Source organism: Ambystoma mexicanum, chromosome 4p (genome assembly GCF_040938575.1).
Source record: "Ambystoma mexicanum isolate Mex_15411 chromosome 4p, UKY_AmexF1_1, whole genome shotgun sequence".
Taxonomy (NCBI): domain Eukaryota; kingdom Metazoa; phylum Chordata; class Amphibia; order Caudata; family Ambystomatidae; genus Ambystoma; species Ambystoma mexicanum.
The window spans coordinates 672,996,524-673,014,301 of record NC_090927.1 but is presented as its reverse complement, the minus strand read 5'-3'; the positions used below and the strand labels follow the sequence as shown (position 1 = coordinate 673,014,301).

Genomic DNA, 17,778 nt, shown 5'->3' with positions numbered 1-17,778 from the left:
AGGATTTGCTCTTAATTCTTCTCGATTGTCCGCTATATCCGATATTCCAAGTAGCTATTTCTTTTGTGGTAGCTCCCTGAGCCGATGATCTTACTTGTATATCACTACTGGAAAATAGGGCCTGAAATGCAGTGAGCAGATCCGGGGGGCAATTCCAAGCTTGTAGTTTCCTCCAAAGCTTTCAGCGTTTTACACTGTCAAAAGTCTGTTTTAAGTCGACAAAAAGGGCCATAGACTTTGGTTTTAGATCTTAATGCCTCAAACTTCCAAGTTGGCTACTAATTTCACCAGAGTCAGAAGGCCAGAACAGGACGGCCAACTGCTCTCATAATAGCAGGGTTCAAATATGTTGTATATCCATAACAGATTGGTTGATAGTGTAACCAGGTTTTTTGTAAGAAGATGATATCAAAAGCTTGTGGCTCCTAATTACCCACCCTAAAAAGGTGGGCAAAGCCACGTGTATTCCACGAGCACAGCTTCCAAGGCTTAGTTTCTGTGACTCGTGATTGTTAATAGTTCTGAATAGGGCGTGAGGTGGTTTGTTTGTAGATGTTTATCTCTGAACTTTGCATGGGCATCATACGTTTCTCAGACTTTGATATATCTCTGGAGACTGATGAATTGTTAGCGGCAAATGTAATTGTCAGCTGTTGGATGCCCTTTTCTTTAAGCACAGTTTCATTCATTTGCCCCACTAGGGAACACAAACTCCAATCTGCTTGTTTATATGAAGGTAGGTTGTCCACTCTCTTGTTCCCTTCTTTTTTCCCTTCCGCTTGATGTGCACTGTCTCGAAACGGGGAATAGGCAATATCAAATCCGAAGGGCAGGAAGGAGTCTTTTTGATCCAATATAGTCGTATGTATTTTCCTGGAAAAAAGATATAGTATCATCCAGTCGGTTCCATCTCCCTCCACAAATTGTACAATTTTGATGTCTTATGTATCTATTCTTCGCAACTTTGGCAGCACATGCAGCAGTTTCAGCATGTTGGTCTGGTTTATAATCAGCTCATTGGATGATTTTACCATTCTCTCTATGGCCATGGTATAGGTTGAGGCCTTGTATCGAGGGTCTTCACATTTAGGTAATTGTCTGCTCTCTTTAATAGATGAGAAATGTCTTCTGATGTTCAATGTGTCTTTATCTTTAGTTATCTATATTTCATGTCTTTTCTCCTCTAGTGTCTGAAAAGTATTCTCTCGAGAGCCTGCTAAAACATGTGATTGTTGGTTGTGGTTAAATGCATACTCCCCATTTGATGATAGTTCCAGCTCATTCTCTGAGATTTCTTCGCAAGAAATCTCTAGTTTTTTTAACAGACACCATCTCTTCTTCGTCAGCATCATCAGTCATGTATACTGATAGATTTAATAGAATGTCCCTTGGTTCGATTTCCTCGCTGGTCAACTTGGGGTTATCACATTCAATATTTTCTGAAGACTCTTCCACATTCATTGTATTTGTAGATCTTTCATTCTTCTTTAGTGGAGACTTAATACTCGATGCTGGTAATCTAATATTTCTAAGCAATGCTCATGAGCCATTAGATCTAAGTTTGGCGCTTCTTGGTTGATTCTTTTTTATTTCTGAGGCAGTTTCGTTATTGCTACATCTTCTGCAATCGTCAGAGCTGGTTGTTTTTGGAAGATTGCGAATGATTGTTTTGCCAGTGTTTTCTTCCGTTAATAAGAGCTGCCTCTTTTTTATCACTTGCAGCTCTATCCTCTCTGCATTACCTAAACTGTGTTGTTCAACAGTGTCGGGCTGTTGGAGAGCTAAGATCTGACCTGTTGTGACCGCATCCTGTTGGTTTACAGTCAAATGTGGGCCATCATTCAAAAAAGGCATGTTTGCTTCATTCTCCTTCGCCGTTTGTATGAGTAGTAAATCCATTTTTCACATTTCGCTCTGGTGCTCTCCATTAGCTGGTTCTGCTTGTTTCATTTTTTGAGTGGTTTCTCTAGCTGCCTTTGTATTGCTGGTATTTTTGTTTATTCGTCGATTGTCTCCCACATGGATGCAATTGCTTTCGGAGGCATCAGAATTGGGGAGCACGTTTCTTTCTAGTCGAAGAATTTTGGCCAAAACCATGCCTGCCACTGCAGAATGCTCCACTTATATATCTAAGCACCCTTATATTTTGTTTACAAAGGCTTCCAAGTGAATCTGTTTAGTATGGATCATGGCCAAAAGCGTGGCCTGATCCTTCATCGCATTGCTATGATTCATATAGTTTGAGAAATGGTGTTAGGGCGATCGTTGTTGCTGCCATTAAAATATTTTGCAGATCCTTCATTGTAGTCTGTATAATGGGCATCCCATCCTGACTATTTGAAGAGCATTGTCAGGTAGATGCTGGTGGCTTATTTCTATTTTCCACCAGACTATTTGGGTGCTCATCGATCTCATGGTTGGTGCTAATCTAACATCCATATCTGGCAGGCACTCTTTAATATGGACTGTGCCTAAGCCTCGTACCAATAGATATAATGGCGTCTGCTGAGTACTTTCCCATTTTCTTGTGGGGGTTAACGCAATCGTCTATATTGGATAAGGTTGGCGAGTGGGTTCTTCATTTTTTTTTATTCAACGGATCGTTCAGGTTAGCAGATTGGGGTGTTGGTGTCAAATCGGCTTTAATCTTATCCATATAGTAAGAAGGCAGCGTAGTTCCAAATACTGCTTTACGTTTTTCATGGCTATGCATTAAAGATTCTATTTCTGTGATCTCAAGCGACAGTCTCGCCGCACGGCCAGGCGGCGTACAGGCAAGGCTGTATCAGAAATAAACTGAGCTGGCCTGATGGCCAGAGCATCTAACTGAGCAGGAACAGCAGATATGAAAGCATGGTTCAGTCTGTTGCATACTGTGAGGTGGTGAAAGAGGCAGCAGAGCCAAAGGAGAACCCTATGTTAATATGTAGACCCAGCCAACAAAATGTTAAAACAGCAGTTATAAGTAAAACTACATGTCCCATAAACCACCATGAGAAACGGAACCCAGGAGGGGGCAGGGACAGGAATAACAAGGGAAAATGGTATAGGTACAGTCAAGTCGTGCCATACAAAGATAGGTACACACAGAAACGTACAGGGTGGGAAGGTCAAACAGTGCATGAAACTAGGTGGCATGGGGAAACAAAACACACTGCAGGTGTGGGAAGTGGGCGGGAAGATGTGTGGAAGCTGAATGGAAGGGAGGAGCAGGGTATGGGTTAAAGGCGGCAACCGAGGTCTCACCAGGTGTTTTTGATTACAGCCTGGTGCCGAGACGGAGACCAGAGCGGACAGGGAAGAATCCACAAGTGATTTACACTGGGTGTATTAAAGGTCTCACGGAGAGGCACAGCAAAGATCCTTATCAGAGGCGGATTCACTGAGGAACAATGCTGGCCGTAAGCCGATAACAGAGGACAGGGCATTCCGTGTCTTTTCATTTCTTTTTGGTTTATTTGCAACCCAGTTGAAAGACGGACTGAAAGCTAAGAGTCCTTGAAAAGAATAAAGTGGACATTATTATTTACTCATTTAAACAAGGCGAGAAGCTGAGAGGAGACTTCTTTTGGAACTCTGAATTTGCTTAACCCTTTCACGGAAACCCGAGCAAAGTAAAACAAAGCAAGTGCTGCTGTTTAAATTGAGGGGCTGTTGGAAAGTTTATCACTGCAATAAAACTTGAATTGTTAACCCTGCATCAGACTACAGTCCACTATTTTACACATACCATTAGCAGCTTACCTGCACCTCCATTTATTTTCCTGTTTTCATCTGCAATGCTATCTAGTGCTGCATCTAATGTTGCGTCTTCCTACTTTGCAGCGCCTGAAAATAAGTTGCTGTGTCTACAGAGTCCAGCATCCCTAATCGAGGGTCTGTAGCTGGGCGTGTCATCAGAGAAGAGGGGTCTGCCGCGTTGGCGTTTGTCAGACCTTGAGGCAGCTCTGATTCAATGTTTCCATCACGGCAGTTGTTGTGAAGGGACTCCAGCACCTCTGGTACATCTAGACTGGATCCCCACGAGTCCCAATCTATTATTGATTGATCACCGTTCCTACAGCAATGCAGTCTAATTCAAGCACACCACCTGAAACAGGCACCTCAAATATCATCGAACACACCTCCAATTGTGCTTTGGGTATCTGATCGCTTTAATTCTCGCCGCCCACACTGTCCAACGTGTCAAACGCTGTTGCTGGGTTATTTCCAGCGTGACTCTGATTGGAAACAAACCCTTCTTCAGCTGATTTCTCTAGTTCCGCGTTCTCGGGCCTGCAGCAGCCAGCATCCTCTCGCCCTCCTCCCCCCTCCGAATTAACTCCAGTTAGCTCTGTGCAACTCTTGCGCAGCACTTTGCGCTAAGGATGTGCTTATGTAGATGGAGGGGGCGGGGAGAGGTTAAAGGGACCTTGGCCTTCACCAGCCTTCAGCAGCTACTCAGGAGCACTGGATACACTGCCATCAAATTCACAATCCACAAGTTACTGCAGAGTCTGGCCTGCCAACACCGCCAGTTAACTCTGCGCAACTCTCAAGGTATCTTGGAGACTCAATCAAGGTGAGATTGCTAGCTTGATGTCTTAAATCCTCTCCTTTGTGGGTAACACTCTCCCCATGCTCAAGTTCCATCTCTAACCAAAAGACTTTATGTCCTTATTTGGGAACAGGCAAGATTTTTTTCTGATTGACCAATAGACCAAGGTAGAATAAAAGGTCTAGCAATAAACTGAATGATGTCCTTGCCTGTTGATATGTCTCTGCTTCGACGAGCCAGCAACCCGGACATGGATAAATATGCACTCCTTAAGATCTTGGATGAGCAGCCACTGGACTCATCAATGTCATACAAATCTGAAAGCGGCATTCAGGCCGAAGGGAAAGACTGGAACTGAAAAGGACAACACCCTTACCCCTGTGAGGAAGTTCTTGTGCACAGCAAGAATGGGAACATGTATAAAAGCATCTTTCAGATCCACAGCTCACAACAAATCTCCCTGGTTGAGGACATTCAGGATTTGAGCTGGCATGACCATCTTGAATGTTTCTACGGTAGTGCAAGATTCAGAAATGAAAGGTTTAAACTGTCCACAGGCCCCTCTGGTTCTTTTTAAGGACAGTAAATAGACGTAGTAAAATCTTGCCTCCTCATTTTGATCTGCAGAATATTGAGAATTTCTTGAAAAGTGGCAGAGACGGCCCTGAAGTAGGGTGGGGGGTTGGATGAATGGACAAACAATACCCTCTGTTCACCACAGAAAGGGTCCAATAACACCTTGAAATGGTACGCCAGGCCTAATGTTACTCAGCCATTCAGCCCTCAAATGAGTTGGATCTGGACGTACAACTCATTATTTGGGCTCGGCAGAGGAGGAATATGAGAACAATCCTCTGTTAGGGGGGTCTTTGCTGCTTCCTTCTTTGAGCACTATGGGACCTGTTGGGCCCTCGGTTCTTTCAGTCAAGGTTGCCTCTAAAACTCCTGAAACTTTTGGTTTCAAAGTTCAATCGAGCTGGTCTTGAAGAACAAAAGGGCTTCTGCAGCCCTGTTGAGTGGACTGTGAAAGACCTGGATGTCAAAAAGGATGTCTTTTTCTTATTCAATTTGTTGTCTGTAGATGAATGGAAGAGATTCAAAATCTTACCTTTGACATCCTTATTAAAGTGAGTCACACTAGACCAAGCTGTATGGCCAAGCTAGAAGGCCCTGGATACAGTGTCCATGTGTTGCATTGAGGATTCACCAAGAGCGAGAGCTAAGGATTTAGCCTGGGATAAGCTTGACTTGAATGCCACCATTCTTTCTGGTGGAAGGTGATGCTGAAAATCAGACATTTCTAATGATAGCCACTGATTTGCAGCTGCTTAAGAGGGCATCAGCGTTGACGTGGCACAGATGAAGCAATGCATGGTTACACCCTTTTCCCCATATGAATCTTGCAGTTTACCCTCTTTAGAAAGTGGAAACTGCGCCCCAAAGTAAGAGGAGGGAGCAGGTGTGGGAGCTGAAGATTGAGGTTGCGGGATTGACGAGAGCACCGGAGCTTCAGGCATAAGTTACCAGTAACAGGCCCCAACCTTCTTACATGTTGTCAGTGTGGTGTGAGGAGTCATTAACAGCCTCTTGCCTTCGGCCAAGAAATCCTTTTGCCAAAGGATGCCAGACCTGAGAGAACACCTATAAGCACCCATGGCTCCATTGAGGTCTCTTCTGGCACCGGAAGGCCCAGAAAATCCGGAATGCCTCACATTTGGCTGTAGAAGGCCCTTGCACAAAATGAGGATTTGTCTTCCTCTCATCTGTGCCCTTTGCCTGATCTCGTGGAAATGGCCCCCAGGGAGCATAAGTACTTGTGGAGTTGTAGCCGGTGGAGTTGGCAATTGTGCGATAGGCTCTGCTACTAATATAAGTGGAGGTGTTTCCGTTGGCTTGCCAGGCAGAATAGACGTAATAGGTGCTGTTGTTGAAGGAATGGGAGTTCCAGGCTGTATTGGCCGTATACCGTGATTGGGAGCTACCTCGGGAATAATCTTTCCAATTATATTTTCGTAAATAGCCCACATTCGGCGCAGAGAGCAGAATTCTTTGAAATGTTTCAAAAAAGCTATCCTTAGAGGTAGAAGCTGAGACCAGGGTCTGTGAGGAAGAGAACAACGGGGTCCACGATGAAGTTGGAGCCGGTTACCACATTTGTTGCAGACCAAGTCAACATCGATGAACAGTCAGCTCTGAATAAAAGCCTTGCTAACTGTTGGAAGCAAAAGGTATTTGGGATGTCCTTGAGCATAAGGTATCTAGAGAATCAAGAGAGGATACCTCTGATATGTCCTCTCCTGTGCAAGATATCGACACCCTAGTGGTTTGTTACTGTAAGTTTGTGAAGTGGCTGCGCTTGCCTTATGTGTTTTGAGGCCTGACTCTTGTACTCTGTGTGAGATGCGAAGAGTTTTACTCAACGTGGAGCTGACCTGACTGGGCCACAAGGGTGTACCCAGTAAATTCTGGAGAGGATTCCAACAGGTTCCTAAGGCTTCTTGAGTCTGGTTATCTTCTAATGTTGAGGGGCCAACTCAGAGCTAATAGAGCAGTTACCAGACATTCAGTGATCCTCTGTGGGAGCACCGGTATAAGCCTAAGAGGCACTGGAAACCTCTTCTGTACTAGACCCCGTAGGGTCCTCTGTGCGTACACTGGTAAACGCCTGTAAGGCCTCAGAGTGTGTCGCGGAGGTTAGCCGCTAAAGGACTAGGGCCTGCACGCTTGTGCTGGATGCCAGACATACCTGTGTCATTGTATTCTTTGAACTCTGTGATGTGCTCTTGTGGTGACCTATGGAAGACTTTCCACCAATGGACCAATCTTTGACTAAGTGCGCAAGGAGAGAAGGCGTTGCATGATGAACAGTCCACCCCCCTCTGTTCGGGCCCTAAGCACTCTAAATAAAGTCGATGGGAGTCTGCCACCGTGTAGTCTCCGCCGCAGGAGGAATACGCTGCAACCAGACCTCCATACGCTGCAAAACCCTTTTCACCTATCATAAAAAGGGCTACGGATGTTTCTGGGAGACGAGCGCAGGTACACATTTGGGAAAACACTCAAGGGCGCAGCAATAATGGAGCCACGCACTGCGCAGAAATTCCAGCACTGCAGACGAGGCACACATTACTTATGGGTGTTGCCAGTGGGCAAGCTCAGTAAGGTAGGCACAACCAGGTTCCCGCGCCCAAACTTGCAACACACATTCTTTTAAAGGTAAAATATCTTTTTTGTGCTATGCAAAAAGAGCTCCTGTTCTGCCCCCCAGGACAGACACCCATAAGTATGGATTCGGGAGATGGGAGTAAAAAGCAGTGACGGCTAGGCCGATGAGGTTGATGCGTATGTATGGCTCTGTGCTTGCGCCCAAGCTTCTCTTTTGAAATTGAGAGGTTGTCCCATCACCCTTGAGATAGACATCCACAATTATTAGACGACGGGGACGAACATAGGGTGTGCGAGTGTGTATATCCTAAAGATATCAAAGGATTAATTGATATGCAGCATGGACTCTAGTTTGGGGCTGGCCATACATTGGGGGAGGGTGTCATTGGTATACCTGTACAACCACTAAGGGAGCTTGATCTTGTAAGGTTTAAAGTAAAAATCACAAACGCATGGTGGAGATTATTTGCTTTTCAGGTGTGTATCATCTCATGGAAGTCTCCTCCAGGCCCCCTTTGTGGAGGCCAGAATACAAATAAGGAAAGAGATCAGTGATTTTTGCTCTCCCCTTTGTTCGGGACAATGGGATGGAATTATAAAGGCTAGATGAAGCCCTTTCCCCTGGCTGCCGGAATGGTGTACGTCCCTTTTCCCTACGCCTGTATACTGTCCTTCAAGAAAGGCAAGCATGCCAGGTAAACCAGTTTGAATGGAGACGGAAACGGAGTATACCCATTCAATGTGCCACTGCACATCCTTTCTGCAAGCACCATTGAAAAAAGCAGACTTAGTTTGTATGGGTATCCCTGATTGTTTTGCTTTATCTACATTGACCATCGATGTGGCCCATCCTCCTATGTGTTTCCAGATTTGGATTATGTACATGTTTTGAAAATAAAGGGAGCTGGCAGTATGAGTAATAGTTAATTGTATGTTGTAATACTTCTGTACCTTTGTTCCTAAGCCTTTTCAATTAAAAAGTCTCCTCTTTCGATTGTCACATTCAACTAGCGATGCCATTCTTTTAACACAGGGATCTGAAAACTTTGGCTCTCCAGATGGTTTGGACTACAACTCCCATGAGCTCTAGCCAGTGCAGTTAATGGAGGAGAATCATGGAAGTTGCAGACCAACGCATCTGGAGAGCCACAAATGTAGGCCGCTGTTGTAATTGATGGCTGCTAAGTGTGACGAATCCTCCAATGTCATCCCTTCTCGCCTAGGGGGATCCCTTTCCCATGAGGACAGGGAGGTGAGGTGTTTACCCGATAGTCCCACTGGGGATGGTATTCAGAGGGTCAATCTCATGGGAGGAGAACCCCCCTATGGGACCAGTGACGGCTATAGTGGGAGAACAAGGTATCCAGTTTATACCGCCACCTCTCCTTCACCCCCACACTCCTCACCGCTACCCTCTTATACTACTCACATATGTAGAATGCAATAAGTAGGAAGGACTCGGGCGAGAAACCTAGGGATGAATACAGTGAAGATCTAAAGCAACAAACTGTGACGAGGAAGAGGCGCAGAGCCACACAGATCACTCAGAGGAATCTATCTGAAAGGTCTAGTCTTCGGTCACAAAGCTTATTGGTTAGGAGCATAAAGACTGACAACAGATTTACCTCATTGTCACATGTTCTGGAGAGGAACTGTGAGAGGGTCCGAGGCTCACAGAGGTGACCGGCAATAGCAGATCCAGCTGCTACTGCGAGGCTGAAGGGTGGTCTCCATCGGAACCGATAGGCAAACAGAGGCTGGCTGCGGTAAGTGGGAGCAGCGTAGCCAAGAAGGAACACAAGGTCGGACAAAAAGGGAGATGCCAAAGTGGGTCTGGAGCCACGAAGCTGCTGCAGCAACCCCCGTAAGAACGCCAGAGTACCGGCAAAGCAGAAAAGAACACAGTGAAGCCCGCGACCAATCAGAGGCCTGCAACCAAGACCCTGGAGGTAACTGGGTGGCTGAGCCTGTGGTTGGGGGTCCCCAGAGGGTGAAGGAAACACTGAAAAGCATAATAAATGGAAAGTGGGGGAAAGAAGACAGCCCCTAGCAATCCCAATGGACAGTTAATCAAGATATGGTTACAAGGGAAACAGGGTCTGGGACCCTTCTGAGAAAAGGACATATTAAGTGATAAGAAAGCATAATCTTTTTCATGGCAGTACTTGGAGGGAAGGTAATCCAGGACTGTCACATAAGAGAAGCCATAAGAAGAACTGTGAGAGCAACACATGTGAAGGCAGTATTTGGCAGGGGAGTAAACCAAGTCTGTATATGACATTAAGAGACCATAAAAAGAACTGTGATAACAACACAAAGGAACAATGAGTTTGGCAGGTGAAACGAGTCTGTGTTAGAACCTAGAAGACCTGAGAAAGAAGGAAACCAGGTAGCCAAACAGGGTCATATATCCACCACAGCTTGGAGGAGTATCATAATTACATCAGAAGCCTAAAGAAGGCCGGGCAAGGGAGACATTTCTCCACCAGTTAAAGGAACTAATAAACCCAGAACTGTCTTTTTTTCCAGCGGAAGAGAGTCATTCCTCTGGGCCAGGAAGAACTTTTTTATTTAGTTTAACTTGGAGTGTGAGGTACAGAGGTAGGATTCTGACATTTCACATTGAAACTTTCTGCTTTTGGACATCCTGACAGTGACAGTAGTTATTTTGGTTGAGGCAGGGAAACCCATTTTAGAGTTAGGATAAGATAGGCTTTTCTTTTCAAAATATAATAAAAGTGTATGCCATTCACTATGACCCCTCCGTGTCAGAGTCTTACTAAGGCACCCTTATATAAGGTACAAGGAATAGGCAATACATCAGACAGGAACAGGGTGCAAGTGATAGCCTAGTGTGGTCTTTTTATGTGTTTTGGAACGTTTGGCTGAGGAAAATAGAATAAAGAAGATCGTAAAACCAGTGAAAACATTTTTGTTTTAGGGTCATAATTAGATGATCATGATCCCAACTCTCTTCTGTTCCGAGCGGCAATCTGCACAGAAGTCAAATATCCAATATCACAACATTAAGCCTCTTGCTGGGGTCACAAAGCCCTTGTCAGTTTCAGAGACTGAGATCCTGCCCTAAAACAAAAACTATTGTTCCATAAAAAAAAGACTTCTGCATTTGGTTTATATGATTCTTCGAGGCTGGCCAAGGCTCCTCTTGGTTCCAAGCTCCCTCATGCCACTCCCTGTTTTGCCCTAACGTCATTCCCTGCAACTGCGTCTAGATACTAATTTTCCAGTACAGGTTTGCAGGTTTAACCTTTGCTTTATCTACATCCTCTGATTATTACCCTCATCTTACTTTGGCAAATTCCTAGATAGTGTAACTTTCCCAGTTTCTATTCCCGAGGATATAATCTTCCTGTCAACATTGTGGTTATGCACAAAAGACCTCACTATTCTGGTGTTATCCGTTTAGCAAGTGAATTATTTTATTTGTCCTATTCCATTAAAGTACTTGGTATAACAACGTTTATGAACTATGATATGGATAAACATGACATTGTTGGAAATGTTGAGAATAGGTGCTTTACTGCACATCAGTTGGTTCCGTTGTAATGTAGCCTACATTCACAGAACACCTTTTTTTTGCCCTTATTTTCAGTTATTCTTTCTGGCGGTTTTTCAGTCGGATTTTCTCTCTCGTTTTCCCAAGTTCACTTTTATCCACTTTATACCATGCTGTTGTGGCTTACATTTGTTTGTGCTATGGGATCCTTTCAATGTTTTGCACCTCTTTATCTGCCAGCCGCAATTATTAATTAGTTGTGTGGGGTTTACAATGAGGCTTAACAAATATGAACACATGGAGATTGTAAATGAACTCCTCTCAGCCAATCAGAATGTTCTAAGTGCAGTTGATAACTACTAGTATTGACTTCATTCTGACTTCAAAAGCACACAAGGAAACAATAATGCAATTGTCAGGCAAGATTTCCTTCAGCTGCACACTTCTTCTCTAGGAGGATCTGTTTTTTCCTGCAACCTCCTATTTAACATGCCAAAGAGAAAGCTAAAGCATGGGAAACAATTTCACTTTCTTATAGAGAGACCATTTACTTTTACACAACCCTTAATATATGCTCATGTTAAACCTTGTAATTTAAATAATAAACACATTTAAATCACAGAGTTTGTCAATTTACTTTCTTATTCTTAAACATGTTTTACTTGACCACCAGAGCTACAAACCTGATTTGCTAATACCACTATGTTCTAATAGCCTTTTAGACCTTATAAATCTGGTCTTGTATCAAATCTGGCAGAAGGGATGCTGGGCAAAGAGGGACTCGGCTGGCTACAAAAGAAACTCAGTAAGAATTAAAGCTCATAGCCCAATGAGTTATTTCAGTGATCTAAAGTCACAAAGACTAAACCTCAATTGCTCTGGATCATTCTGAGCATATTAGCAGTGAAAAGAATGGTCTTCAAATTCTAGAAATCAACTCACGGTCAAAACATGGACTAATGGTGACACATCTAGCCACTGTGGAGCATGTCTCTAATTATCTGCGATGCAAAGCACTTGGTTTAAAGAAAATCTGGAAAGGTTTCTTGAATGTAATAGCGGTTTTGAATATTTAAATTCAACCTTGCGTAAAGGTGGATCTCTAATCATAAATTATTTGTTGCATAGGCATTGGTTTTGTGTGGGTTGTGCCTTGGCCTCATGTGTTTCTCTTTATGTGCTTAAGCTTGTCCCCTCTCTCCTGATGTGTTCTTGGAATCTGGGGTTATATGCAATTTGTCATGCCATTATTAGGATGTGTAGTTATGGATTAGGTATTGGTATATGTACTTTGTATTCACACATAGGAAACCACACGTTCAAACAAGCAAACATTTAAAATGCAATGAGAGTTATTTAAAATAATAAAACCATTACATAAGAGCAAAATAGCTTTGGATACAGGACTAGAACGCTGAGGAAATTATGCAACTGACTTTTTGAACATGCTCTTCTTTCCAGAATGTTGAACTGTGCGGCAAACATTTCTAGGTATCACTAAACAGAAAGCACATTTTCAACAAACACTTTTAATAATGCAGAAGGTAGGTGTCAGTTATGCTTAAAGATAGGTGTCAGCACTGGAGGGCTAAAAGAACAGAGGTGATAAAAACAAGTTGGACGCCAATGTGCAGCAGAGATTTGGCTTTTACAGACAAAGCAATCCTTGAGAAGAGCTGAACAAGCCATACAGACCTGTGAAAATAAACACTTTTGCTAAGGAACAATTCAGAACAAGTACACACAATATTTGAAATGGGAACATATTTCTGTGGTAAAATATCAGGTTCCTTGGCCTACATGGCAAAACTGAGGGGGCAAACATGGTTGTATAAAAAAGAGAACTAGGGGAAACCAAAGACATGCGTTTGTATTTCCAGCAATAACAAGGATTCCAGAGCTGATGAAATCAGTTTCCAGTGTCACCAAATACTGATGGAATTGTACCTCACAAAATGTGAATCTGATTTAAAATCTTGGTTTCCACCCAAGTCAAAACTGTTTGTGGCCCATCAAGTAAACCATGTTGTCAGCCCAGCTTCCTTTATCTACAGTTCTTAGCAAATATTTTATCATCTCTCCCTTCTCTCAACAAATTCATGGTAATCAATGCCTTCATTCACAATATGGCAATACCATCTACTTTGGACTTCCCCTTTCGACCATAAGAGTGCAAAACAGTACTGTACACCTCATATTGAGAATCTAATAATTCCATCATAGCTCACCCACTTACACCTTCCATCACTGGATTTTAACTGCCAAAAGAAACTAATTCCATGTCTTTGTGTAGTCCTGTCTGTCTTCCATCTCCTTGGCCCCTCTTTCCTCCTCTACAAATTGAGACATTACTCGTTCACCAAACCCTCTACTTTTCAAGCTCCTGCTTATTTCACCTCAGAATAAGACAAAATCTGGCGGTCGTACATGCTCTGTTTAAGCTGCCTACCCTTGGAACTCTCTTGAGCCACGAGGAAGGTTCATGACCACTTTCCCTTCTGAAAAGCGACTCAGACATAGCTCCGTCCCCAACAGCCCCACCCTGCCGGAGCCATTTTGTCCTAACCACCTTGGTGGTGTATTCTGTGCTCTTACATGTGTTCCAAAAAAAAAGCAAAAAGGAAGTATGAAGGCAGTACAATTGTGGCTTATTTACTAATGTCTGTAACAGCATTTGAAAACAATACTTGTAAAATTGATTGCACTTTGCTTTTCTTCATAGGTTCTTGTGTGGCATACTAGAACAGAAAAGGTAAACCTGGCCAATGAGCCCAAATATCACCAGGACTCTGTGAAAATTGAGGTATGATATGAAGATCAAGCTACCTGGAAAACAAAACTGGACACCAAGGAGAACCCTCAACTGACTTTTGGCTACAAAGCAAAATAGCACTGTATGACCTGCTGCTGTGCAATACCCTTTGCCATTTATTAGATGGACTATTTTCCCAATATAAACTTGCCAGAGACCTATGAACTGACCGAAGCAAATAACTCTGCTGGCGTCCAGCTACGTTTGTGTCTTGCTTTCACCTATTCTGCATGTGTCTAAAAACCATTAACAATGTCAACTGATTTTGTATACAGTTTGTTCTGCTTTCAGTGCAGTAAGTAAACAACTAGACAAAGGGAACATTTTCAAAATATTTGGTTATATTTTATTTCTCTTATACTAATTGTTGCATTTTGACCTGTTTTTAGAACACTAATTGCTGGTTGCCAAAGTACAGTTTCCATGTTTCAGTGCATCGTTGACAAAGGTTTATATTTGCAATATTAAACAGCCATGGTCTTTTAAAGAGGTTGACACAAAAACCTGAATGGAAATATGCACATACATACACACACACACAACAATCTATGGATTTATCTCTTTAATACAGGGAAATAACATCTCATCATACTAGGCACCATAAAATGTAAACACAATGACGTTATAAACCTGGATATACCTTCAAAGACAAGAAAGTATATTAGGTGTATTGCAGAGTTACACAGTATGCCCTTAGTGCATTACATATTTTCCATAATAGCACTATGTAAACGAGTTTACAGCCAATTTGCATAATTGATCTCTAGCCTTTTTGGAGGTCAAATATTCATTGTGATTATAAAGAGAAAATAAATATTTGTAGTAACATCCAGGTTTATATTCTTTTCACTAACTGTGCTTTTCAAAAAAGCACTCCATAGTAACATCACAATGCAATGTAAAATCAACCAAAAGATATTTGCTACACTAGAAAAAGAGATTCTGATATACATTTACATTCTGTTTATATGATTAAACATTTGTTCGTACAGTACCTTCTATATGATTTTTAAAGGGAAGGGGTATTAGGTCAGGATTTATATAGTAAGATATATTACTACCATGATAGCAAATTCCCTTATATGCAAATAATATTAAATCTATAATTTTCACAATAAAATTGACTCCGCGAGTTGGTCAAGCATCATTTTTCAGATATGGTTTATGAAATCATACATAGTGGTGAGGGGTGTCAGTCAGATTGATATACTCTCAAACTGCTCTTTTCTACATCAATAGTCTCACAAAGTCAACAAGGGAACTCTTCAATATGTATAATTAGGGGGGATAATATGTACATGGGTAAAAGAGTGGGTAGAGAATAGATGCATCTAAGTAAGGAATGTCAGATGGATGCCTTGGATGATGACCGTTTTCATTTCCATAGTTGTGTGCTGAGAGTCTGACCCGCAGAGTTGCCGGCCCATCCTCCAACGGTGTTCGCTGGTTGCCCAAAAGGCATCATATTGCTTGGACCATTGAGATTCATTCCACCCATCTGCTGATTCACCTGTGAAGCACATGGAGATGTTAAAGAGAAGCACAAAAGCTATGAAACCACAATCAACAGCAGATTATGAATCCAACATCAGAATGTAATTATGCAATAGATGTCCTACCAGAACTGTGTACAACTAGTCTGTTAGTGTGAACATTTATGAAATGTACCGCCATTGAAATGGTACATAGGTCAACTGTAACAGTGAATTGTCAGTTTTCATTTTAAAGGGAAATAAAAACATCAGCACCTGTAAAGTTAGGTTTAGCTGTAGGAGAAAAGAACTTTGGGATGCCGGACTTCAGATCAGCCACAAGTTTTTATGTCAACAGTTTATCTGACACACTTTATTTGATCATCGAGTAAAGTCAGTAGAACATTCTGTTTTTGTGGAGAAGCAGCAGGAAAGTGCTTTGCACTCTTCGGTTACTCTTCTCTTACGGCCTCGTCCAATATGTTCTGAGTTGTGAGACCGCATTCCCACGAGCAAAAATAAACACCCGAAATGACTGGTTCTGGAAATGGAGACTTAAACATTCAAGTGGGCTGCTGCCATATTTTTGGATCGGAAATTACTTTCACTGTAAATGGTGTATTCATGTTTAATGTTTTCTCTTACATAATTCTTATTCCAAATCCCTCTCCTTTTCATATTTTATTGTGAAATTTAATAAAACTGGGCTGGCACTGGAATATTTTGGAATGTGTATTTCTTGCAGATATTTAACATTATAAAAGATGTTGGGGTAGAAGCAAATGAAGTCCTGAAATACTCAGATGAACAATATGCAAAACTGAAGGCAACACCAAAAGGATGGGATCATTACTTGGAATGTAGAATCTACCATCAAGAAGTACATTTTTTAAAATAAATTAAATTTGTTTAGAAAACATTGACAGGAAATATCTTTGCAACCAATATGCTATATTTTCTTCACTATATGCTTTCTAAGTGCTAAGGGCTACTATGTTCGTCCTGAATTCCCATAATAAATCGTTGCAGGCCCTGCCCACCCAAGCATTTTAAAGAAGCAAGGCCTGGGTCCATGGTGTACCTACTTTTACACTACCACTATCCAATTAGAATGACCTTAAGCAAGTAAAATGGTTAGTGCCCATGTGGTTCAAAAAAGCCCTGCTTGCACTGTTAAAACATTTGAGAAATAAATATATACGTGTTTATAGTGACTAAGGAAATCCACTTTCTCAGATTATGTTCCCATAACATTCCAATGTTGGCATGACACACAGGGCCTCATCACGAGTTAGTACAAAAAAGAAGGTGGGTGAGGCGCGCACTCCCGGTCCTAGTCAATTGAACCTGTTGCAAAAAATATAATAAGTAGCTGGGTCAAATCCCAAAATGGACAAATATTCACAGGGTTAGATCCCTTCTGCTGCAAATCAGGTACTCAGTAATAACAGGGTTAGATCCCTTGCTGCAAATCAGGTACTCAGTAATAACAGGGTTAAATCCCTCAGCTGCAGTTCTGTGGTCTGTAGTTGTTCTCCTCCTAGCGCTTTCTTATCTCAAATAATCATCAGGGAGGCTGTTGAGCAGGTGTGTCTAATTAGACTCAAAGGATTCTGGTAGCTGTAGTGAAAACGTTTTTTTCTGTTCAGGTGACCAGCAACCGACACCCCTCCAAAGCACAAGTCCTTCCCAAATTTGGGGGAGGGGAAAGAACCATCTTTATGATTCTCCAAAGTGGGGCACAGTCACCCCGTGGCGCTGCCTCTGGAGCCAGGGACTCCCATAGCATTCAGTACAAAAAAGAAGGTGGGTGAGGCGCGCACTCCCGGTCCTGGTCAATTGAACCTGTTGCAAAAAATATAATAAGTAGCTGGGTCAAATCCCAAAATGGACAAATATTCACAGGGTTAGATCCCTTCTGCTGCAAATCAGGTACTCAGTAATAACAGGGTTAGATCCCTTGCTGCAAATCAGGTACTCAGTAATAACAGGGTTAAATCCCTCAGCTGCAGTTCTGTGGTCTGTAGTTGTTCTCCTCCTGGTTTGGCGGAACGGTTAGTGCCCATTCCCCATTGGGCCCATTCAGAAATTCCTCTTTCCCAATTGGGCCTAATGGGGAAAATTTGCGCTATTACCGCCGGTAGATTTCCCGCCGGCGGGAATAGTGCCGAAAATCAGCAATTTTGTCGCGGATTTCCCCCCAGTTCAGAGCTGGGGGGAATCCACCAAGGCCATGATATGGCGGACACTTAAATGCGGCGGTAATAGCACTACC

General features: G+C 42.6%; 2 protein-coding genes across 3 annotated transcripts in view; one reads left to right on the top strand and one right to left on the bottom strand.

Moving 5' to 3' along the window:
- The window catches only part of B3GAT2 (beta-1,3-glucuronyltransferase 2), a 702,961-nt gene extending 688,797 nt beyond the window's left edge, over positions 1–14,164 (top strand). Inside the window, exon 4 of the mRNA XM_069606221.1 lies at positions 13,942–14,164. Coding sequence (XP_069462322.1) covers positions 13,942–14,028 — 87 coding nt within the window. The 3' untranslated portion in view covers positions 14,029–14,164. The remainder of the gene's footprint in view (positions 1–13,941) is intronic.
- Positions 14,165–14,352: 188 nt separating this feature from the next.
- The window catches only part of SMAP1 (small ArfGAP 1), a 1,420,305-nt gene continuing 1,416,879 nt past the window's right edge, over positions 14,353–17,778 (bottom strand). For both annotated transcript variants that reach the window (XM_069606218.1, XM_069606219.1), the window contains one exon: positions 14,353–15,541. In XM_069606218.1, the coding sequence (XP_069462319.1) occupies positions 15,407–15,541 (135 nt within the window). In that variant the 3' untranslated portion in view covers positions 14,353–15,406. The remainder of the gene's footprint in view (positions 15,542–17,778) is intronic.